The 23,510-nt window shown below is 49.5% G+C and overlaps 1 protein-coding gene across 36 annotated transcripts in view; it reads right to left on the reverse strand.

The window, feature by feature from the left end:
- CLASP2 (cytoplasmic linker associated protein 2) overlaps nt 1-23,510 on the reverse strand; it is a 2,478,243-nt gene that overhangs the window by 852,722 nt on the left and 1,602,011 nt on the right. For 22 of the 36 annotated variants that reach the window (XM_069613152.1, XM_069613157.1, XM_069613154.1 and 19 more), the window contains one exon: nt 2,869-2,892. The exons of the other annotated variants lie outside the window; for them this stretch is intronic. In XM_069613152.1, the coding sequence (XP_069469253.1) occupies nt 2,869-2,892 (24 nt within the window). The remainder of the gene's footprint in view (nt 1-2,868; nt 2,893-23,510) is intronic. 36 annotated transcript variants of the gene reach the window in all.

Below are 23,510 nucleotides of genomic sequence, written 5' to 3' on the forward strand. Positions count from 1 at the left end.
TCCATTTTCTGGGGCTGACTACAGTCCCCCAGAAAAGGGTAAAGTTGCCATTAACTTTACCTTAGTCACTTTAAACCACAGACCCAGTACACCCCATCTTACATGGAGTATTGTAAAGGGTTAACTCCTACCTCTTTTTGTCTGTACCTCTTGTGGCATTGTTTCACTCCCTTTACATTAAGACTTGGCTGGTGGCAGTGGTATCTACCCTAACTTTTCTACCGCGATTATCTGATATAAACGTGGTATTGTTTTAGGCTATTATATTAGCCTCAAACATAAACCCACTCAACCAAATACATTTTATTTTGGCTCCGGCTGGGTTTATTCGCCATTTCTTTTTGTTAAAAGTGTTTCTCGTGTTTTTTCTGCGTGCCAAACCGGGGATGACTCCTTTGTTCGTTGTCTTTTTGCAGGCTTCTGCACAGAAGCCCTCCTTAAGGTGCCTGAAAGTATAGGTAGGCAGGATGTGAGGGAGGGATCTTCGGACCCCTGCCATGGGTTCCCTTGGTAACCCAAGTCGCACTCCTGTTGGATTCGCTGAGGGGACTGTCCTTGCCAGGACAGCCACCCTGCTGTTTGATTGACAGCCAGGCTGTATAAAAAGCAGGTCTCTGGGACTGGAAGAGTAGAGTCGCCACTGGAACGAAAGAACCAACGAGGAACTGGAAGAAGAGGACCCCTACAACGACTGAACCGCCCGGTGAAGCCCTGCTGCAGGTACGAATCTGCAAAATCCGACGACAGAAGATCCTCCCGGAAACTTCTTCCCTTGAGCTGGTGGGACCAACCAGTTCACCGAAACTGGAAGCCAGGACCCCTCCCTCTGGTCGAATTCGCTGTACAGAGCTACAGTGGGCCAGATAGCCAGGAAGGGCGGACCCTGCTTGGGTTTTAAGGAGCGCATCTTTTATTTGTTGCTTTGCTCTGCTGCTGGTTTCTTCCCTGGGTAGTGCAGGACCCTCCAGTCTTCCTACTTCTGGTCAGTCCTACAGTCGCTTCAGTAACCGTGAGCCTGCAGAAACTACCAGGAATGTCTGCCTCAGCTACAGCTCCCTCTCCTTTTTAAGGTACTGTGCAAATCCGGTTGTTCGTTTCGTTCAGCTGTGGTGAAAGTGTTTGAAATCTTTCTCCAATCTGAGGGCTTGTCCTTCTCTTCGAACTAACTTTTCTACCTACCAACCTCGTCCAGAAACCGTGCCACGAACTTTACGCAAACTACCCTGAACTGTATTATCTTGAGCAAAAGACTTTTGAACCATTGACTTTGGCCCTAAGCCTTTTCTATCTGATTGTATCCTTGTAGTCTCTCTTGTTCGCTTGCCCCGAGTTCTTACCTGTTGGTGTGGGTGCATTTCTGTTAACTTCTGTCTTTCCCTCCCTTTTAAATTGCTGGAGTGCCATTTTGCTCCCACTTCATTTTGTAAGCTTAACTTGTCTGGAATTTAAGGGAAGTGGTGTGGTGTATTCGAGTGATTTTTAGAGTGCTTATAATAGTGTAATGTTATACAACTGAAGAGTGAAATAAATGTATATTCTTTTACTTGAAAACCTTGAGTCAGTGTTCGCCTGAATCATAGTAATTGCTGTCCTTTGTGTAGCTATTTGATACTGCTCACTTACCCTTGAGATATGTCTGGCTGCTCTGCTACTGCTACCACTATAACTGTGTAGTACAGGCTTGTACCAAAGGTGAAATTGTACTGTCACTTGTAGTCTTCATTGTGTGTGGTGTTCCCAAAGGTTACTGCATATAATTCTGCCTAACAACTTTCTACTGTTTTGTACACTTCTCTGCATTTAAATTCTCTTTTCTGCACTTATCCATCAGAATACATTGTTTCTAGAAACATAAAATGCTGCTGTGGTGTTCACATCAAGTAACTTGTCTCAAGAAGGAAACAAAAAGTAATTTTAGTTTGCGAGCTAATTTATATTAGCAATTATCCACTCTCCTTTGAATCTCAAACATTAGCCATACTCAACAATGCAAAACGTGCATTCATAATTTAAATATTGAATTATTTGTTGCACAGCACTTCCCAATTTGAAACATTTAACTTCTCTTCATTGAAGGGTCAGTTCTGCTGGTTGATCTCAAGTGTGATTACATACATCGACTTTCAGTTGACTATCATTATATTTTGGCACCAAATTTACTTAAACGTTAAAATAAGTATCCAGGATGCATCGAAAAGCATGGCCAATACTTCCATATCGATGGGGTGGTTCAAACTGAAAAATGCATCAGGTTTCAGTGACACATGGCTTTTTCGAGAAGCGCACGTTGGTAAAATTTGTATTCTGTTTTATTGGTTCCACAGAACATAAATAACAGGAAACTGATTAGTATAGGAGATGTAATGTGGCCACCACTAGCAGAAACATTGGCGAGGCATACTGTTTCATGTCTAAAGAGCAATCTGATTTTTCACAGTTGAAAGCTTTCTGAAATATACCAGCTGCATGGATAACATTGTCAAGGAAGGAACACCCTTGAAATCAGTGTCAAAACTCCAGTAGATGTTTACCTAAAATCGTGCTTTCTTAAAAACCAATCAAAATCCGCTAAACTTTCATTTATAAATAGCTATAATTAAGAGTTATTATCTCTTCAAATATAAATGACAATTCAATGCTGACAGTATACCATACGACTTTAGCAGTCAGAAAATATTTCTGTGGGATTAACCAGTCATTCCTATGCTCCTTCCAAAACTGAAAGCCCACGTTTCAGATATTCAATCTCTTCAAAGTGGATGCCCATGCACAATTCTATCCTTTAACATGGTTTTTCACTTGCATTCACCTCAATATATGTAACATTTCAAATAGCTGTAAAAGGCAAAAAAGCAATGATTTCTATACCTTAGTCCGTATGTCTCCCAAGAGCTGAGAGCAGTACATTTTTGAAAAGAGAAATTAAAAACAGTCAAGAAAAGTTAATTAGTGGTTGAAAACAATGGTACTAAGATAACTACGTATCAAAAGCAATCGACTCTTTTCCACAAGATAATTTCTGGCATGCAACTCCACCCTCATCCCCCAATATGAAATCTCAAATAGTGAAAAATTAAGTTAGTACGCACAGTCAGGAATCCCAATTCGCTAATGTTTCACAAAAGTGCAACAAAATGAGCAGCTACGTAACAAAGGCATGGTTTTATTACACATATTTTATTGTGGTTATAACGTAATCTGCTGATGTAAGTGAACAAGTTAAATGCAGAGCTGTTAAACACCACACATGCAGTTATTTCAAATTACACAGATGTTGCTCTTTGAAAGGTAATAACTAACAAGCTGGAGTGATAAAACTATTTTTTGTTAAGAAAGAACACTAATAAATCGGAAAATAATTATGTTGTACGGTTGCTTGCATGACTAGGTGACACCGGAGTGAGGTCTCTTTAGGCCAGTCATTTATTCCGCTTAGATGGACAAGCCTTCAGCTTTTTACATTGGCAAGCAGGTATCAAGATAGTACTGCAGTAGCATCCAACGGACCACCCATCCACTCTCCCGCTCAAGGCCAACAGCTCTTGTAAGAACTCTTTCTCTCCCCTCACAACCCAGTGGTCCATTGCAGAAATCACAGTAACTTTCCTATCAGTGTCTCCTCAGAATTTCAATGATTAGGATACAACAATCCCCTTAAGTTAAGAGCTTGATTATACAGACAAAAAGAAAAGTGGCAAACAGAATAATGCAATCTATGTTTTCTACCGAGAGTTAAACAAGATTTGTGGTGTGTTTCAATCTTCCTACAGAGACACCATCCTATACAATTCCAAGAATTACTAATGAACGTGAAAGGTATCCAAAGTAATGTAGATTGGACAGCACTGCATTTTATTCTGTAAGCCAAAAGCTCAGTTTAACCAGCCATGGTTGTACATGTGGGATTCAGTGTAGTGGGAAATGCAGATTCCCTGGTAACACGTTTACAGCCAAATGCATTTAATGGATGTTCCCTTTGCACCAAAATGTAAGTTCTGAACGCACGGTTCCCTTTTTTGTAGGTTACATCCACTTATGTGGCAAATCTAAAGTATTTATTGTATGTGTGTTACTGATGGTTTCAATAATCCACAGACGAAGACGGCAGATTTGAGGTGATTTAAGCATTAAACAACTGGTCTGGGAAGAGTAGGACAACTTAAATAAGGTGGTCCCTTATGGCTGGCTAGACCTCCCGGTGGGCTTCCTCCACCCTAGACCAGGTGTCCCTCAATCCCAGAATAAGGAACAGGGTACTTACCTGTAAATCCTGTTATTCAGCATGGGCCTGGAATGGATTCACATGCTCATGCATAATCCCCGTCAGGCTGTGAATCCTTGGTAAAAAAAAAAAGAAAGCAGTTCTGCTTTAACCTGAAAACTGCTCGTCTCCTCTATAACACCAGTATTATTAGGGGGGAGGATGGTGAGAAGTATGGTGGAAAGGGGAGTAGGGACTAAGTACGTTAATCACTACGGTGAGTAACTATTCATTATTCTTCCATCCCCTTTCCTCCATACTGCATGGGTGATTACAACTAAATGTAGCCTCAGGGTGGAGAGGAGACCGTAAGAAAACAGATTCCTTAGAACCGCCTGTCCAAAATCTGTGTCTGACTTGGATCCGGCGCTCAAACAGTAGTGCTTACAGAAAGCTGAAGGGGTTGCCCAGGTGGCCTCCCTGCTGATGACCTGGCATGGGACATGTCGTTGGTGTGCATGTTAGCTGGAAGTGGCTTGTGCTGCCCCTCATGATATATGATATGATCTGGCATTTATAACGCGCCTATACATAAGTGTTTCAAGGCGCGATGAAGCAAAGGAGGGGAAACGGAGGGAAGACAGACAACGATCCTACTTGGCCAGGTGACATTGAGATTGTGCAAGTGCAGGGGGGAAGGGAAGGGGAAACGTGCAGGAGGAAAGGAAGGGGCGGGCAGTGCAGTACATAGGATAACTGTAAATAAATAAGACAAATAAAAGTGCGGCCAGCTGGTGACAAGTGCCAGGGTAAGAACAGACATCAGGGGTCAAGTGCTAGTAGGGGCTGTAGGGATGCAGAAACAGCCCCCAAGTGCAAGGGTTGCCTGAGGGTAGTGCAGGTGTGCAACTGGCGGGGAGGGGACCTGGGCCCAAGATCAGAGGGTAGACAGGTAACCAGTGCAGTTTCAGATTCAGCCAGGAAGCTTCATAGGCCTCCTTGATGGCCAAAACCATCCACCTTGCTATAGAGGTCTTGGATGTCCGATAACTGGGCCTTGACACCCCGAAGGTCATAAACGGGGTGTCCGACTTGTGGAAGCCCTTGGTCTTGTCCAGATAGAATTTCAGAGCATGTCTAACATCCAGACAGTGCAAGACCCTCTGAGCCTCGTCCATAGGGTCGGCAAAAAACGCGGGTAAGGCTATCTCCTCGTTTAGATGGAAAGCGGTGACTACCTTAGGTAGGAACGTGGGATGTGTTCTCAGGACCACCTTATCCTTGTGAAAGGTAGTATAGGGTTTTGAAGCCACCAGTGCCTGGATCTCGCTGACTCTGCGAGCAGAGGTGAGGCCCACCAGCAGAGCTGTCTTAATGGTGGCCAGCCTGATGTCTGAGGCCCATCAAATGTCGCTTGACCACCAGGTTGGAAGAGAAGACCTCTGCCTTCAAATTTCTGAATGCCCCTATGGTTGCCAAATAGGTGCAGCACGTGTCCACCTGCACACCTGAGTGAGGAAGATGTGCAGAGAACGAGAGCACATCATCCAACGTGCACGTAAGGGGGTCGGCCTCATTAGAGCCCGCCCAGTGACAGAACCTATTCCATTTACCCTTGTACTGGCTCCTAGTAGCCTTGCTACTAGTGCCCTGAATGATTTCTAGGTTCGCTTGTGATAGGCTCAGGTGTTTCAGCGTGACCTGCTCAGGAACCACGCTGCAAAGGCTAATTTGTATGGAGCAGGGTGCATGACCCTGCCCCCTGCTGCGCCAGATGAGCTGGGCCTGTCCGAGAGGCTCAGAAGCTCCGAGAACCACTGTCTCACTGGCCACCATGGAGCTATCAGAATGATGCTTCAGTGACAAGATTCCTTTATCTTGCAGATCACCCTGTGGACCACGGGCGTGGGAGGGAAGGCATCGCTGTCATGCCGTTCCACTGTATCTGGAATGCGTCGCCCAGGGAGCCGTAATTGTCCTCTCCCAGTCTGCTGAGCCTGTCCACCTCCAGGTTTGACTCCCCCGGATGGTGGACGGCCGTGAGGTAGATGTTGTTCTCCAGGGCCCATTGCCACATGCTGATAGCTAGGCTGCACAATGAAGGGGACCTGGTTCCCCCATGCTTGTTGACATAGTACATGCTGGTGGAGTTGTCGGTCTGGATGAGGACGACCTTGCCGCCAATGAGCGGAAGGAAAGCTTTGAGAGCTAGTCAGATGGCTCTCCGCTCCAGCCAGGTGATATGAGACTCCTGCTCCTGCAGGGTCCAGACTCCATGGACACTGTGTTTGTCCAGAGTGCCCCCCCCCAGCCTTCCAGGGAGGAATCTGTGGTGATGGTGACCTGCAGGGTCGGCTGCAAAAAGGGCTTGCCCGTCCGCAGGTTGCAGTCCCTGGACCACCATGTGAGGTCCGGGTAGAGAGGAGGAGGAATGCTGACAAGCTTTGCTTGGGAGTCCTGCTCTTGATTCCATGAGGCTGCCAAGTGCAGCTATAATATCCTCATCTTGAGGCTTGTGTGGGGTACGGCCAGTAGGACCGCTGCAATGATACCTAACAAATGTTGGTACCACCAGACCGAGGTCAATTCTCGGGTGAGGAAGTGAGTAGTGGCCTTCTTGATGGCTATGATCTTGTCAAGCTCGTGGAGTGTGATCATAAGGGCGGAGGAAGTGTGATGAACCGCCTCCGGAGATCTCGCCCTGACGAGCCATCGTCCAGGTATGGATAGATGTGGTGGCCCTGGGCCCTGAGGAGTGCTGCCACTGTATTCACAAGCCTGGTAAATACCCTGGGGGCTGAGTTGAGACCAAAGAGTAGCACCTTGTATTGGAAATGGCAGCCCATGATCCTGAATCACAGAAAGGAGCGATGCGGCTGCCAAATCGGGACGTGTAGATAAGCGTCCTTCAGATCCAGGGAGCACATCCAGTCTCCCGTGCACAATGTCTCTGCAATGAGCACTAGCGTAACCATCTTACATTTTTGAAGAGGGGGGGAGCGGCTGAGGGTGGAGAGGTCCAGCACAACTCTCAGGCCAGCCTGGTTCTTCTTTTGTATGGCAAAAATACTGGAGTAGAAGCCCAATCCTCGCTGGGAGGCTGGGACTTCCTCCACTGCCTGGCTCTTGACCGACTTTCCGCCACCAAAGTTGCTGTCACCAATCTGTGGGAGTGGAGGGGAGGAGGGAGGAGGAGAAGGGATCGGTAAGCGGTACCCCATGGATACTACAGAGAGGATCCAGGTGTCCGCAAACTTCTGACTCCAAAACTGTGTGTGAAGGGCAAGCCTGGCCCTCACCGGAGACACGTGGACCCGAAGGGACGCGTCATGCCTTCTTTCCCTCTGAGGCTGTTGCAGAGGAGGGTGACAGAAAAAAGGCCTTGCCCCCCATTTCTTTTTCTTGTTTTCGCCGGTGCCGGCTCGGAGAACGGTGAGGCTGCCTGGACCTCCGTTCTTGAAAGCCGTGGAACCCTCTGAACGTCAGTCCCTTGTCGGAGCGTTGATGTGACTCGGTGTACGCCTTGGGCGTGGCCTTCTTAAGGATAAAGACTTTGCGGTTTGCCAACTGTTTTTCTTTTTATCCAGCTCATTGGTGGTGGAGTGAAAGAGGTCACCACCCTCGAATGGAAGGTCCAATATGCGTTCCTGGACGTCTGGGTTAAATTTAGTAGCCCGAAGCCAGGCAGTCCTCATGTCCGTGGTGATGCATATTGCCCAGCCAGAGGTGTCAATGTGGGCCACAGTGGACTCCATGATGCCTTCCGCCACCATTTTAGCCTCTGCCAGTCCTGCCTTGAAACGTGACTGGCTCTGCACCAGAACTTCCGGGAGGAAGTCGGCCATTTCCTGCCAAAGTCTCTGGTTAACGGATGCCAGCATGGCATCCGCGTTTGATTGACAAAGATGCAACGAAGCGTTGGAATACTGCTTCGTCCGGTACGCCGCCAAGATCTTCTCTTCCTTGCCTAGCAGCACTGAGGACGAGGTGGCCGAGGACGACTGAGGCTTTGAGTAGAGTGATGCCGCAGCAATCACTGAAGAGCGTGGTTGAGGGTGGGCTGACAGCAAGAGTGGATCCCACTCCATTTGCCTATACTTGGTGTTCAGGTACCGATTGACAGACTGGGCCGAGTGGGGTTTAAGCCAACCCTTTTTGGCCAAGGCAGCAACGTCTTTCGGCATCGTGATCCCCCTTCTAGCCATTGGGCGTAGAGTGAGGACCTCTGCAAGTACCCCCGCCTCCAGTTGTTCCACTTCGGGTTGAGGAAGGCCCAAGTACTTTGCCAGACCTGCGAGCCGTTCATGGAAGGCCTTGGCTGAAGATGGTGTGTCGGGGTCGTCTTGCTCGTCTGTATACACCAGAGGGCTCTGCTGGTCCGGAGCGGGTGGCGGGGTGCTGGGCGCAGAGGGCTGCAGCGTGGAGACCGAAGCCTGCAGCAAAGGCTGGTCCGAAACCACCTGAACTGTGGGATGCAGAGGAGCCGGAATCGAAGGAGCCAGCTTGGGCAGCAGGGGCTGCACTAGGGCCTGTGGCGCTTGAACAATAGGAGGAATGACTATAGGCGCAGGAGGCGGCGCTGGAGGGAGCATGTCCCTGATAACATCCCGAAAGATGGCCCCCATCTGAGGAGCTCTCTTGAGCGTGAGGAACTTTTCAAAGTACCTGTCCTCACAGGCCGGTGGGGTGGCAGGTGATACTGACTGTGTAGCGGGCAGCTGCTGGGGCGATTGTGTACTCTGTTTGGGCGTTTGCTGGGTAAACCTGCCCTGCGATGCTGATGGATAAACTGTAAACCACGTACCAGGTTGACACCAGTCCCACTTTGTAACTCGTTCTCACACCTGCTCCGTTCCTCGGGGCAGTATCGGACGAGCTGCCATCTTGTCGAACTGGGTACCATATGCTGATGTCAGGGTGCTTGGCTCACTGGGCCCTGCCTCCTCCAGGACTCTTGGCGATGGAGCATGAGACCTACCCTGCACCTCGGGCTGAGGCCTGGTAGGCGTGTCGCCCGCAGCAGTATCACCAGCAGTGATGTTGCCGGTACAAGGGCATAGCCCCTCAGGTGCACACCTGGTAAGAGAACCTTGCGGTCCCTCAGCACTGTCTCCGGAAGGAACTACTGACCCCTCAGCCTTCCGGCCGGTAGCTGACTTAGCCTCGGTACTCGTGCTGGTGTGCGAACCTGAGAGGTTCCTTCCACCCGGGCGCTTCCTTGGGAAGGAGTCGCTGTTGCGGGGGGCTCTGGAAAAAAGAGGACCTCCCTTGGGCCTTGACATAGGTCTGACAAAGTCCTTCAAGTACTGTGGAAGCGACTTCTCGAAGAGCTCCGTCCACTTAGCTAGTCTGTTCTTCAGAGCATGCAGTGTAAGTGCATTGCACGCAGTACAACCTTCCCAGCCGTTGTCGGGGGCAAGGCAGCAGAGGCACAGAGCATGGGGATCAGATGTAAGGAATAGCCCCTTGCAGGCTGGACACCTGCTGAAGTCACATGCTGGAGGAGTGTGGCACCAGAGGACCGAGTACCTGATTGATAAAAGACGTCAAAAAGAGAAGAAAGCATCAGGGGAAGAGCGCATGGTATTACATGGCCGAAGCCAAAACCAGGAGCGCAGGTAAAATCGGGCCATTTCCGTCAATGCGGAAAAGGGGACGGAGGAGTGGCACCGGTGGGCGGAGTCAGGGGAGCGCATGTTCCCAGGTCGCGCCCCTGAGCGCCTCTAAATTTAAAGGGGAAGTAGGGTTTTTTCCTGGTGAAAAAGGTTCCGTCTCCGGTCCCTAGCAAGGGACGCCCATGCAGTATGGAGGAACAGGGAGTAACAGGTTGCGTAGCACCGCTTGGCCAACCAGGGAATCCTCCATGGAATCCATGTCGATGCAGTAGAATCTCATGAAGGTGTGGGTGGGCCTCCACATAGCAGTCCTGCAGATGTCGAGCAGGGGAACACCAGAAAGAAACGCCATTGTCGCTGTGATGGCTCTGGTGGAATGGGCTCTTGAACGGCCTGAAGAGGTATGTTGCCCAGACGATGACAGTGCATGATACAGTCAGAAAGCCACCTGGAAATGGAAGCTTTAGCAAGGGCCTTCGCATTCCCCACTGGGCCAAAGTTCACATAGTTGAGATGTCTTCCGAAAATCCTTTGTGCGTGCCATATAAAACTTCAAGGCATTAGCAACATCGAGTGAATGCAGCACCCTTTCAGCAGGAGGAGAAGGGTTCGGGAAGAAGACTGGCAGAACCAAAGACTCTATGATGTGGAATTCTGAAGGAACCTTCAGCATAAAGGTGGGGTGGGTCCTCACCACCACCTTCGAAACGTGAAAGGACAAGTACAGCAGCTTGCAGGAAAGGGCCTGATCTTCCCGACCCGCCAGGTGGAGGTGATAGCCAATAGGAAAGTAGTCTTCCGCAAGAGAAACCTAAGAGGGGCCTGATGCTTTAATTCAAATGGAGGCCCCATGAGATTAGTTAAAACCAAACGGGAGCCTTCAGTGGCGGAAAGGTCCTGAAGAGGCCTGTAAGGAACTCCTTGATGAGCCTGTGCAACCACATGGAGGGATTACCAGGAGCCTGGGTATAGCGTGTTATGGCGGCTAAATGCACCTTGATTGATGCATGAGCCAGGCCAGCCTTGTCCAGTGAAAGCAGGTACTGAAGCAGCTGCGGAGCCGTGATTCACAGGGGTGTTATCTTCTGAGTCACCACACCATGAAGGGGTTCCATTTATGGCAGTAACAAGACAGCGCAGAGGAAGGCCGGTCTCTGGCCAGGATCTTCTTGAGCCGTGGGGCTCAGAAAAGTTGGGTTGTGGTGCAGTATTGTTCCGTTTTCTCTGGAAAGAAGTTCGGGAAGTGGAAGCAGCCGGATACACAGAGCCGCTGACACATGGATACGGTCCAGGTACCAGATTCTGCTGTGGCCACTACGGGTAACGAGGATCACCCTGCAAAGGCACCGTATTCAGTATCTTGATCACATGTAGCAGGAGTGGAATTGGAGGGAATATGTACAGGGAAGGCTTGTCCCACAGGTACGAGAAAGCATCCCCCATGCTACTCGGCTAAGGATACCTGCTGTCGAACCTCCGGCACTTTAGTTGGCCATCGGGTTGATCTCACATGTGCAAGAGCATGGACACATGCATCCAATGACGTTCCCACTCGTAGCAGGATCGCAGCTCCCTGCTGAGCGTGTCTACAATTGCATTCTTGGTGCCCATCAGATGAAAAAGGTTCAGGAATATGTCCTGAAGAATGTCCCAGTGCCACAGAGAGGTGTTGTACGTGAAGATCTGCACCACCCTACCACGCAGCTGAGGTTGGAATGATTTGAGGGCCCAAAAGACAGCCTGGACCTGCTTCAGAGTGTTGATGTGAAAGTCCTTCTCCTCTGGAAGCCAGAGGGATCTGGCGTGTGACTGTATGGTGTGAACCCCCACCCTTCCAGGGAGCTATCTGTAATGACCGTAGCTTGGTACGGTGGGGTTTTAAAAGGCGCTCCTTGCGTGAGATGTGGGTGCACTCCCCACCAACATAGAGCTTGTCAGAACTCCAAGGCGAGGGCAATCTTGTCCGTCCAAGCACCCGTGACCTGCAGCCACCTTGGATTGAGAAACTCTTGAATTGGCCTCATCTGGATCCTGCAAAAGGGAACGAGGTAGATGAAGGACGACACCATGCCCAACAGTGACTTTATGGAGCATACTGTTGCTGATTGCGCCGCTGACAAGCGCTGCACATTCCCAGGATGGCAGATACCATCTACTCCGAGGGGGTGGCCAGGCGCGTATCTATGTTGAGACAGTCTCCCAGCAACAGGATGTTCTGCAATACCTCCACGCAGGGTTTCGGATAATTGATGGAGAATATGAGCTCCGTCAGCAGGCGTATGGTCTCTGCTGTGTGCTGGTTCACCTGCACGTGAGAGCAGGAACGGATGAGCAAAGTGACCATCCTGAACTTCTGGGCCCCTACAGGAACGTATCTGGAGTATACTCAGGAGCCCTGGAGCTGATGAGGAACAGGCTCTAAATTGACCTTTTCCTGAGTGTTAGACAGATTCCTATGCAGTGCCCTTAGAGACCACTACACACAATTAAGACTACAGGTGGCAATACAGGTTTTACCTTTGGTACAAGCCTGTGCTACTATGTTAAAGTGGTAGCAGTAGCGGAGCAGCCAGCCTTATCTCAAGAGTATATGAGCAGTAGCAGAGATTACACAAAGGGACCACAATTACTGTGACTCAAGAAAACACTGACTCAAGGTTTCAGGTAAAAAATATAAGTACATTTTTTTTAAAACCATTTGTTATTAACATGACACTTCTATTAATTCAAAAACCACACAAAATATAAAATATACAACTAACCAATTAACTTTGTACAGTATTAATCAAGGTAAGTACCCTGTGTTTGGATGGACCGGTGTTATGAAACAGAACATGTTAACGTGAATAAAATTGTGATCCCTTTTTGACAGTTCGGTCGACTAGATAAATGCATATCCGTGGCAAGAAATGCTACCGAGGCAAAAAACACACTGAGAACCAGAGATACCGGGAGCGAGTTGTGGGCAAAAATCACAGGCAATATGTTGGTTAGGCAGACAGAATCGAAGAACACACAGACAGGAATTCAAGAGTCAAAGGGCCGGAGCCAAAGTCAAGTGACACCAGGTGCCTGTTGTCGAGGATCACACAGTCGTACAGTTCAAAATTCAACATTGCCAAGACTACTTTGATATTGTCAATGTTGGGAAGCAAAAGTTATAAGAAGGAGGGAAAAGTAAGGACACGCATTAAAATAGAGAAATAAGGATTTCACCCAAAATTACTCAAACAGGACACTGTACCTTTCTCAAAGAACAAAGCTGGTGGCACGGCAGTTGTTCCTGTTGGTTTCCCGCGGACCCATGCTTTTCTGCAGCTTCAGCACGAAGGAGGACGATGAGGGCGTCCGCACCACAATGGATGAGGCCGGCAGCAGTGACAATGAATAAAAGCGCGCTACTTAAAAACAGGAGAGGTTCTTCAGGTGGCTATCCGGACTACTAAAGCAGTGTGCAGCAATTTCGACCACAAATGCGACCTCTGGCTGAAAAAGATGAGCTGGTTATCCCCACCAGGCTCAAGGCTCAAGGGAAGAAGACCCCGGACTGGATCTCCTCTTAGTAGTTGAAGGGTAGATGGCTCAGGACTGCAGCAGGGCTTCACCGGTACGGGGTAGTTGCAGCAGTCGACCTCTCCTCCACTTCTCATCGGTTCCTTGTAGTTCCAGTGGCAACTCCCTGACTTCCAGTCCAAGAGACCTGCCTTTTATGCGAAAAAACCCCATTCGCGCAGCTTGGCTGTCAATCACCCAGCAGGGGGGGGTTGTCCAGCCCGGACAACCACCTCAGCCAATCATGGCAAAGTGCGACTTGGGTTTCCTAGGATACCCTGTGCAGGGGTGACTACACCCCTCCCTCACATTCAGCCCACCTAAACACCCAGGCGCCTTGAGGAGGGCTTCTAGGTAGAAGCCCGCCAAAAGACAGTGAACAAAGAAAGCAAACCTGGTTTGCCGCACAAAGTAAAACACAAGAAGGAGTTTAACAAAAAGAAATGGCGAATGAACCGCACCAGAGCCAAACGAAAAAGGATTTGGTCAAGCGGGTTTAAGTTTGAGGCTAACACAATAGCCTACAATATTACCATGGTTATACAATATAACCGCAGTACAAATTTAGGGTAGATACCACTGCCACCAGACATGTCTAAATGTTAAAAGAGCGAAACAATGATCTAGGAGGTACAGATAAAAAGAGTAAAGAGTTAACCCTTCCAGCACCCCACGTAAGATGGTGTGTACTGGATCTGTGGTTAAATTTGACTAAGTAAAGTTACTGGTAACTTTACTCTTTTCTGGGGGACAGTAATCACCTCAGAAAATGGAGTCAGTGGGAAGTCTGAATGACAACCCTGTGTCACTGCACTGAAGGTGCAGTGTGACACACACAAAAAAGGGGGCTACTGAAGTGGTGTACTCCAGAGCTCACAATCTTAAACAGGTAAAAACACATAGCAAAATACAATTAAGAGTGGGGGAAAGCTCACACTCTTACCAAGTGGAAAGAAACAACTCCAGAGATCCAGCATAGCTGCTGAGGGACTCACTAGGTAAGGGAAATTAGCCATAGAATGAGAATTCTCCCTAACACTGAGCACGACGTGAACCTTCTGCAACAGTTGAGCCATGTGTAGTTCTTGACGAGTACCACAGGAAGTATGCAAGGGAACCTGTGCAGGAATTCCAATGTGTGCCCTTGATGAAGAACGTCCAGCACACATTTATCCATGGCAATGGTCTTCCACTTGTCGTCAAGGTTTGCTAGCCAGCCTCCCAGTGGGGTGCAAAAGTGGGGGCCCGGGTCCACGGCCGGTTCAGGTCTGCTTGGGCATCTGTGTTCTGGCCTACGGACGACAACAATGGTGGCCTCTATAGGCTTGTGTTGTGGAGGAGAGGGTGGGGCTGGGGGAGGGCTGCCGATAGGAGACTATCAGTTGGACTTCTCTCTTGAGGATCGAAAGGAAGACAATCTACTCTGCTGCAGTGTCCACAGCGAGCGTGCCACCTCCTTATCAGTTTTAATTGCCTGGAGATTCTCGTCCACCACCTTGTCAAACTAATGTTCCCCATCAAAGGGCATGCCTACCACCTTTGACTGCACGTCCGCCCTGAAGTTCGTGGCCTTCAGCCAACCCTGGCGCAGGAGGGTCACTCCATTCCACATCTGGCAGAATCTGGAGTCCACTATGTCCAGCATCAAAGTGATGGTGGGGTCCGAGGCCACCTCACCCTCCTGGAAAAGTTCCAAGGCTTTGGCCTGCTTGAAATCCGGCAGGAAGTCCAATATCAGACCAAGCTTATGACAGAGCTCCCTATCGTAGCAAGACAAGATGGCGAGAGCATTGGCAGCTGTGACGGGGGAAGCTGCAGTGGAAATTAAGCATTTGCCCACTGAATCCAACCTTTTCCCCTCCTGATCTAGGGGAACCATGGACGATGACAATGGGTTGGAGGATCGCTTCCCGGCAGCGGCCGACACCAACGAGTCCGGGGAAGGCTGGGATTTTAGGCACCTGGGGGTTGAGGCCAGGATCAGATACTTCTTCTCTAACCTGTCTCTCTTGGAGGGTTGTGAAAAACCGGAGGGTATTCTCACTTCTACTCCCGTTGGATTCTCTATGCAGGTGGCCAGGGAAAGGCCATCGCTTTTGGATCCTGACCCTGGGGGTGGAGAAGCGAGGGAGGATCACTTGGGTGGAGGGTCCTTGAGGATTGGGAGTGTGATGCCCTTTGAGGAGAGATTGTATCCCGCTTTCCCTAGTGACAGTATATCCAACCCTCCCTCAACCTTTATGGGCCGTTACAAGCCAGTTCCCCTCATTATTCCACACAACACCCAACAGTACTAAGACGATGAAGAGGCAACAGAGTAGTGAAGATCATCTCCCTTCACCACGTCAGTACCTAGACGAGCAAGCTGCATCATCCCGAACACAGGGAAGATCAGGTATGTCTGCCTAACTATGGTCAGGCAGATCCAATTAACCAAGCACACCTGCAGCCTGTTAGAAGGCTGCAGGTACATAAGAGGAGGCAAGAGAAGAGAAGCCCGAGAAGACCTTGCAAGAAGGACCGTGCAGGAGAAAGAGGGGACCCCCCGCTCTTTGTGGGAGCAGCCGCGATGGGACTGGACGCCAAACCAGGAAGCCCCAAAGTGCAGATGACGCGGTCCGTGTCCGTTAGGAAGCAGCAGGGCGAGCATTGGCGGTGTCCCCCACCCCAGCAGTGGAGTGGAGATAGCAGCAGAAGCAGGCAGAAGCAGGCCGCTGGTGAGTGTCAGAGGGACACACAAGCACTGGGGAGCTCCGAACAGGACCGCAGGTAAGTGCTGTTAGGCAGAATCCTGTGCAGTTCCCTTAGGGAGCACTACAGAAGAGTAAGACTACAGGTATATGCAATAGATCCCCTTTGGTATCAGTCTGTACAACGAAGATTTATTTGGTAGCTGTGGCTAAGCAGTCAGACTTATCTCAAGAGGGAGATGAGCAGTATTCAGGGTTTACACATTGGGGTCTCAGTACTATGGAACAAGGAAACACTGACCAAAGCTTTGTATCAAAAAGAATATATATTTATTTTACACACTCTGATGTTCACACACAAATCACTATTATTAAAGCAAGTTAAATCAGTCAAGAAAAGTACACACAACTCCCTATTTAAATTGTAGACAAGTTTGAGCAAGAGTGAAAACTGAGCAAAACGGCACAGTGAAAACCAAGCAGAAATGGCACTCTAACAATTTCTCAGAAGGGAGGGAATGGACAAGTTATACAGGTTTAGACTCTTTAACACACCAACAACACTTCCCAAGTAGATTGTGAACAAGGTAGGCAAGGCAGTACTTTAGCATATGCAATACTGAGGTGAAAACCGAGCAAAATGGCACTTCACAAGTTTAAAAAGGGGAAGGAAAAAGGTGGTTATAAGAGTTAAGTGCACCAACACATTTCTAGGTGAGAAGCAATCTAGAGAAGGCAGTTGTAACAGATTTAGCCAAAGTCAAAAGGCCTGTGCCAGAGTCAATGGTACAAGGCAATGTGCCCAGGATCAAACTGTTTTAGTAGCTGCAGTCAAGTCTTTAACGATTCGAAAAGGCGGTTGCAGAAGGTGAAAGACAAGGTTAGATGATGGGGGCAGCCAACCCAGTAGGTAGGTAAAGGATTTAAAACACCTTTAGCAATACCCAACGAAACGGGAGGCCTGGCGGAACAATGTACCATGAAAGTGGAAGAGGCTCCTTTGGTGGCGGTAGTTCCTGGCAGTTCCTGCAGTTCGGGAGATCCAGCAGAGGAAGAGAGGCTCTCGTCATGGAGGAAGGTTCGAGTCACTGCACTGCCCAGGGATGAGACCAGCCACGGTACTGCCAAAACGAATAAAAGGTACGCTCCTTTAAATCGCGGTCGTGGTGGACGGGTGCCTGGCTATCCGGTCTCCTGGTGCTTGGCACTGGCGATTCGACCAAGGCAGGTCCTGGAAGGCGATTGGCGAACTGATTGACCCCACCAGCTCAAGGGAAGAAGACTCTTGCAGAGGAAGATCTTCTCAAGTCTTTGGAGAAAAGTGATAAGGATCTGCAGCAGAGCTTCACCGGTGGTTCAGTCGTTGCAGTTGTCTTCAGCTTCTCTCCTCTTCGGTTTCTTGGTTCCAGTGGTGACATCTTGTCCTTCAGTCCTCAGGACCCTGCTTTTATGCAGCAAGACCCCCATTCATACAGCCTAGCTGTCACTCACACAGTGGGATGGCTTTCCTGGCGGGAGAGCCCCCCAGTCTATCAGGGCAGAGTGCGACTTGGGTTGCGTATGCAACCCTGTCCAGGGTGCCTATTCCCCCTCCCACACATCCTGTCTACCCCAGACTCAGTGGTGCCGAGAGGAGGGCTTCTGTGTAGAAGCCCGCCAAAAGGACGTACAAAGGATCCCCGACGCGGGTTAGGATTTCAAAGAAAGACACGAGAAAGAAATATTATTAAAGTTCTGGCAATAAAAACCTACTGGAGTAAAGTTAATATAAAAATAAACCGGCAGTATGTTAGAGGCTGTCAGTAAAAGTGGTAGCCTCGAACAATGGGAAAATCCCATAGGAAAATATTTGCGGTCGAATATTTACGGTAGTAACCACTGCCACCAGCCGGAAACTTTTGAGAGAGGGACTATACGGTACCCCCTCGAAAATGAACACTGGGGAAAAACCATTAACCCTTTCCAGTACTTCCATAGTAAGATGGGTTGTACTGGTTTAGTTCATAATTATCGACTAGTAAAGTAAACAGTAGTCAGTCCCAGGGTATGGAGTCTATGTTTGGGGGTCGCTACAACAGCCCTATGGTACGGCACGGAGGGTGCTGTGTACCACACATGTTAAAAAGATGATTCCTTTGTGGGTGAGAAAAAGTCCATAGACCATAAGCACACAAGATAACCTAAACCATACACTAGCAAACTGTCTAAGAGTGGGAAAAAAGGGTCTCACTCTTAGCAGGAGAAAAAAATAAACCCTTCAAATCCAGCAAAGCTGCTGGGGGACTCTATAGGTAAGGGAACTTAGCCTTGGAAGAGAATTTTCCCTAACAAGTTCCCGTCCATTTATTGAGCTATGACGTCTTCCGGAAACTCTTCATGCGTGCCACGTAGAACTTCAGAGCACACGCCACATTCAGCGAGTGCAGAGTCCTATCAGCCGGCGACAAAGTTGTCGGAAAGAACACAGGCAACACCAAAGGCTTGTTGAGGTGGAATTCCGACTGAAACTTTGGCATGAAGGAGGGGTGCGCCCGCAGCACTACCCCTGTGTCGTGAAAAGTCAGACAGGGCCTGGATCTCACCTACCCCCCTGGCAGAGGTGATGGCCACAAGAAAACTTGTTTTCCACGAAAGGAACTTAAGAGGGGCTTGATGCATAGGCTCGAAGGGGGCCCCCCATTAGCCTCATCAGTACCATGTTGAGTACCCACGCCGGGCAGGCGCCTTCACCGGTGGGAACAATTAAAACAGTCCTTTGAGGAACTCCTTGACCAGACGGTGGGACCAAAGAGAAGACCGTACAGGAGACCTGGTGTAGCGGGAGATCGCCGCCTGATGCACCTTGATAGAGGCGTGTGCTGTCCCCACCTTGGCCAAGGACAACAAGTACAGAAGAATATGTGGGGCCATGACCCTCAGAGAGTTGATCTTCTGTGACCGGCACCAGGTACCAAATCGCTTCCACTTGTGTCCGTAGCAGTTAAGAGTCAACAACGCTCTGGCCCTGGCAAGGACCTCTGCGCTGTCTGCCGACAACTTGTACCCTCTGAACTCTAAGGCTGCAGGAGCCAAGCCTTCAGGTTCAGCGATCCTGGGCCGTGATACAGGGTTGCACCTCCTTCTCTGGTGAGCAGATCCGCGACTACTGGCAGCTTGACTGGAGGTGATGTTGACAGGCTGAGAAGGTCTGGTTATCAAACCAGCCTGGGCCACACCGGGGGGACAAGGATCATCCTGCATGGGCATCGCTTGAGTTGATTGATCGCAGCAAGAGAGGCAACGGAGGGAACGCGTACAGGAACAGGCCTTCCCACAGGAACAAAACTGCATCCCCCATGCTCCTCGGCTGGTGGAACCTGCTGGCGAATTGCCGGCATTTGGAATTCGTTGCCATCACAAACAGATCGATCTGCGGTCTGCCCCATCTGAGGAAGAGGCTGTTCACTTGATCCCGCCGAAACTCCCACTCGTGGCAAGAGCGCAGCTCCCTGCTGATGGAGTTGGTGATCGTGTTCTTGACCCAAAATATCTTGGCCGCCGGCCCAGTGCCACAAGTCCTGCGCATCTCTGGAGAGCGCTGGGGTTATGGGTCCTGCCCTGCTTCCTGATGTAGAACATCAAGGTGGTATTGTCCGTGAAGACCCTCACCACCTTGCCCTTTAGGGGTGGGAGGAACGACTTGAGGGCCCAGAGCACTGCCTGCAGCTCCTGGACATTGATGTGGAAAACCCTCTCCTCCAGTAGCCACAGGCCTCTGGCGTGGAGATGTCCGGTGTGGGCTCCCCATCCCTCCAGGGAAGCGCCCGTGGTGACTGTCTCCAGGAATGGAGGGCTCTGGAAATCTGTGCTCCCGGCGTTGTTAGAACGCATGCCCCACCACCTTATTGCTCGACTGAACTCCTTGTCGAGAACAATCTTGTCTGTGAAGATTCCGGACACCTGGAACCCCCGAGCGTCCAGGAATTCCTGAAGGGGTCGCATCCGCAACCTGCAGAGTCGGATCAGGTAAATGCACGAGATCATGCTGAGCAGCGACTTTATGGTCCGCACCGCGGCAGTCTTCAGTGACAACAGTTTCAGTTTTTAAGTGAAAGCCAAACTGTTTTTTATTTTACTGATGATTCCTGGCCTGATGACGGGGAATATTTATAAGCATGTGAATCCATGCCAGACTCAATGCTGGATAAGTCCAGGGACCCCGTTTGTGTGACCTGTGATGGGTGGACCGAGTGGTCCGACAACTGCGCCGAGACCATTGAATCCTAAATGGTGAAAGACATCACGAGAAAAGCTAACTAAACCACTGCAACACTTTTAAACTATACATGTCTTCTTGGAAACAGAATCCAGAGACCCTTTTTGTTTTGGATTGTACTACTTGGGACTTGCGGAAGGGAACTCCAAGGATTGGTCACAAACTATATTGCCTTGAATTGGAGAAGGTAATCTTTGAGACTTTTTCTTTCATGGAACTTTCATATGCTTGTAGAAGGGGATCTGAGAGAAAGCAGTGAGCTGGAAGAAACTCAGAACTTTGAGTTAAGCACTGTTTCTTTTAGAGTTTGACATCCTATAGTTGTGAGGGCAAGGATAGGTTTTGGACACAGACAAACTTTTAAGCTGAACTGTTTGACACAGACTTTCCTTTGTTTTTCAGATAGGGAAACCCCACATTAGTATAGGGCAAATTAGGCCTTCAACCATCCTGACATTTCAGATAAACAAACATCTTTTTGTTTAAACTTGAAATCTGTTGTCTTTCGTACTTCATGATGCCTTCACAGGGTGTGGCGTCTTCATCAGAGCCAAACCTTCCTCCCAGACGTCGTCCAACAACGGAACCGATATGACGGTCTTCCTGGAGGACCCACGTCGCTGAAAGAGAAACCCCTCTTCCTTCTTCTCCGTCACCAGACTGAAAAGTTTGGACGCTCTCAGAATCATGGCATGGAATTAGCCAATCTTGTCGGGTGGCGAAGCCCATCAGTGCCGAGCGGTTCCCAGTCAGCAGGGACATAATCTTCATACTCATCCGTATGGGTGGCCATTGCATCTGTGTCAGTGCCTGTGTTGGAACGTAGCAGTTCCTCCACCACTGGTGTCAAGGCCCTAAGGTGCAGCGTCAGTTGATGCTCAGACTCAGAAGGGTCTGGCTGACGCTTCGGCCTGGTAGGGCTAGGCAGACGCTTTGGCCTGGTAGGGGTAGGCCTGGGCGGACTCCTAGTCGGGGCCCTAGGAGGGCTGTGGGCCGGAGGCGGCACCGGGCAGCAGACAGTCTTTGTTGAAGTTCCAACACCAAGGTGAGAAGGGTGGTCAGATTGTCAAGCAACATGTTTCTGGGGGCTGGCTGAGGAGCAAAGGGAAAATGATCGGGACTGAACCTCCTGGGTGGGTTAAAAGGCTGAACCAACCCCTGGCATGGAGATCACTCCTGCGATATGGGACCTTGACCCGACTCATGGTCCGAATAGTAGCCCTCAGGCAGCTGCTCATCCTCAGAGCTACTATAAATCTGAGGAGACCTCTGCAGGGAGTCCACAAGCACTGTGGGAGACACCTTCATAAGTCTCGGAAGGAAGGCTATCGGATGCAGATAGTCCCTCAGCCTACCCGAATCCTTTGGGAAGAAGGCGACGAGGGGAACCTGCAAAGTTGGCATTGTCACAGCTGAAGTTGTGACCGAGCAGCAGCAGACAGAGGCCTCAGAGGCAAAGCCACCCATGGTGTCATAGTAGTTGTGACCGTAGAAACTACAGTTGTCACCGCACATCTCGTCGACAAAGTAATGGTGGTGGTCATCGAAGGGGTCGTTGACGAGGCAGGTGAAGAAGATGTCGTTGACTGTGTCATGGTTGTCGATTAAGGGTCCACTGACTAGGTAGAGGCATTGGAAGACAAATCAGTCGTAGACGAGGCAGTGGTCCTGGTAGACGATGGCGTCGTCAACGGGGGTCTTTGCTGCAGCTGAAGAAGAAGCTGTTGACGGGTGTCCAGCAGGCCTCTCCATGGAAGAGGATTTCTGTATGGAGGCTGCCAGGGACTTTCTTGCAGAAAGAACCCCATCAACCGGCATGCTCACCATTGACAGATATGGGCTCCTTCCCAAACCAGATACTGCAGCAGCGGAGACCTTCATGGGATTAGCTCTGTGGTGCTTCGCCTTCTTTCATAACCCCCAGGAAGGGGCATCCTCAACGGACCTCAACCTTTTTTTCTCCGCGAGAGCGCGCTCATGGGACCGCTCGGTCCTCGAGGAGCCACTATTGCTCCCGGGGGCCTCGTCAGAGGCCGTCTCCTCCTTGACCCAAGCCACCAACATGCGATAGCAATCCCGCTTGGTCTTCACCGGGAACCCATGGCAGATCTCACATCCATCTTCATCCTTGTCCGGATGCAGACAATATAGGAAAACTTGAGCGAAGATCCAACGATGGAACTTGGTCTTCACTGTCAACAGATCCCAACCGCCAGCAGTCAACAGGACAGTCAATGAAAGGAATGAAGGAAAACTATCAAAAGTTATCAAAACAAGAAAGAAGGAACTAGTTACTTACCTGTAACTGTCGTTCTCCATCCAGCCTGGCTCTGGCATAGATTCACATGCTCATGAATATTCCCCGTAGTCAGGCTGGTAATCCTCGGGAAAAGAAAAAAAAAGTTTGTTTCATTTCTGAACTGTCTTTCTCCTAACAACCAATCACTGAGCTCTGGGCCATACTGCCCCCAGCCCCTCTTCTGGCAGCCATCTTCAGATTTGGTATCACGTAAAGGGGCAGTAGGACCAAGAGAAGAGCCACAGAGGGGTAGGCGGGAGGGTTTGCATGTGAATCCATGCCAGACCCATGCTGAAGAACAACAGTTACAGGCAAGTGCTAGGGAGAATTCTCATTCTATGGCTAATTTCCCTTACCTAGTGAGTCCCTAAGCAAGTGTTGCTGGATCTCTGGAGTTGTTTCTTTCCACTTGGTAAGAGTGTGAACTTTTCCAACACTCTTACTTATATTTTGCTATGTGTTTTTACCTGTTTCTTTAAGATTGTGAGCTCTGGAGTACACCACTTCAGTAGCCCCCTGCTTTGTGCGTGTCACACAGCACCTTCAGTGCAGTGACACAGAGTTGTCGTTCAGACTTCCCACTGACTCCCATTTTCTGAGGTGACTACTGTCCTCCAGAAAAGAGTAAAGTTATCATTAACTTTACTTAGTCAAATTTAACGACAGATCCAGTACACACCATCTTACATGGAAGGGTTAACTCTTACCTCTTTTTATCTGTACCGCCTAGAGCATTGTTTCGCTCTTTTAACATTTAGACATGGCTGGTGGCAGTGGTATCTACCCTAAATTTCTACTGCGGTTATCTTATATAACCGTGGTAATATTGTAGGCTATTGTGTTAGCCTCAAACTTAAACCCGCTTGACCAAATCCTTTTTCTTTTGGCTCCGGTGCGG

The sequence above is a fragment of the Ambystoma mexicanum genome, chromosome 5p (assembly GCF_040938575.1).
Source record: "Ambystoma mexicanum isolate Mex_15411 chromosome 5p, UKY_AmexF1_1, whole genome shotgun sequence".
In the NCBI taxonomy this organism is placed as follows: domain Eukaryota; kingdom Metazoa; phylum Chordata; class Amphibia; order Caudata; family Ambystomatidae; genus Ambystoma; species Ambystoma mexicanum.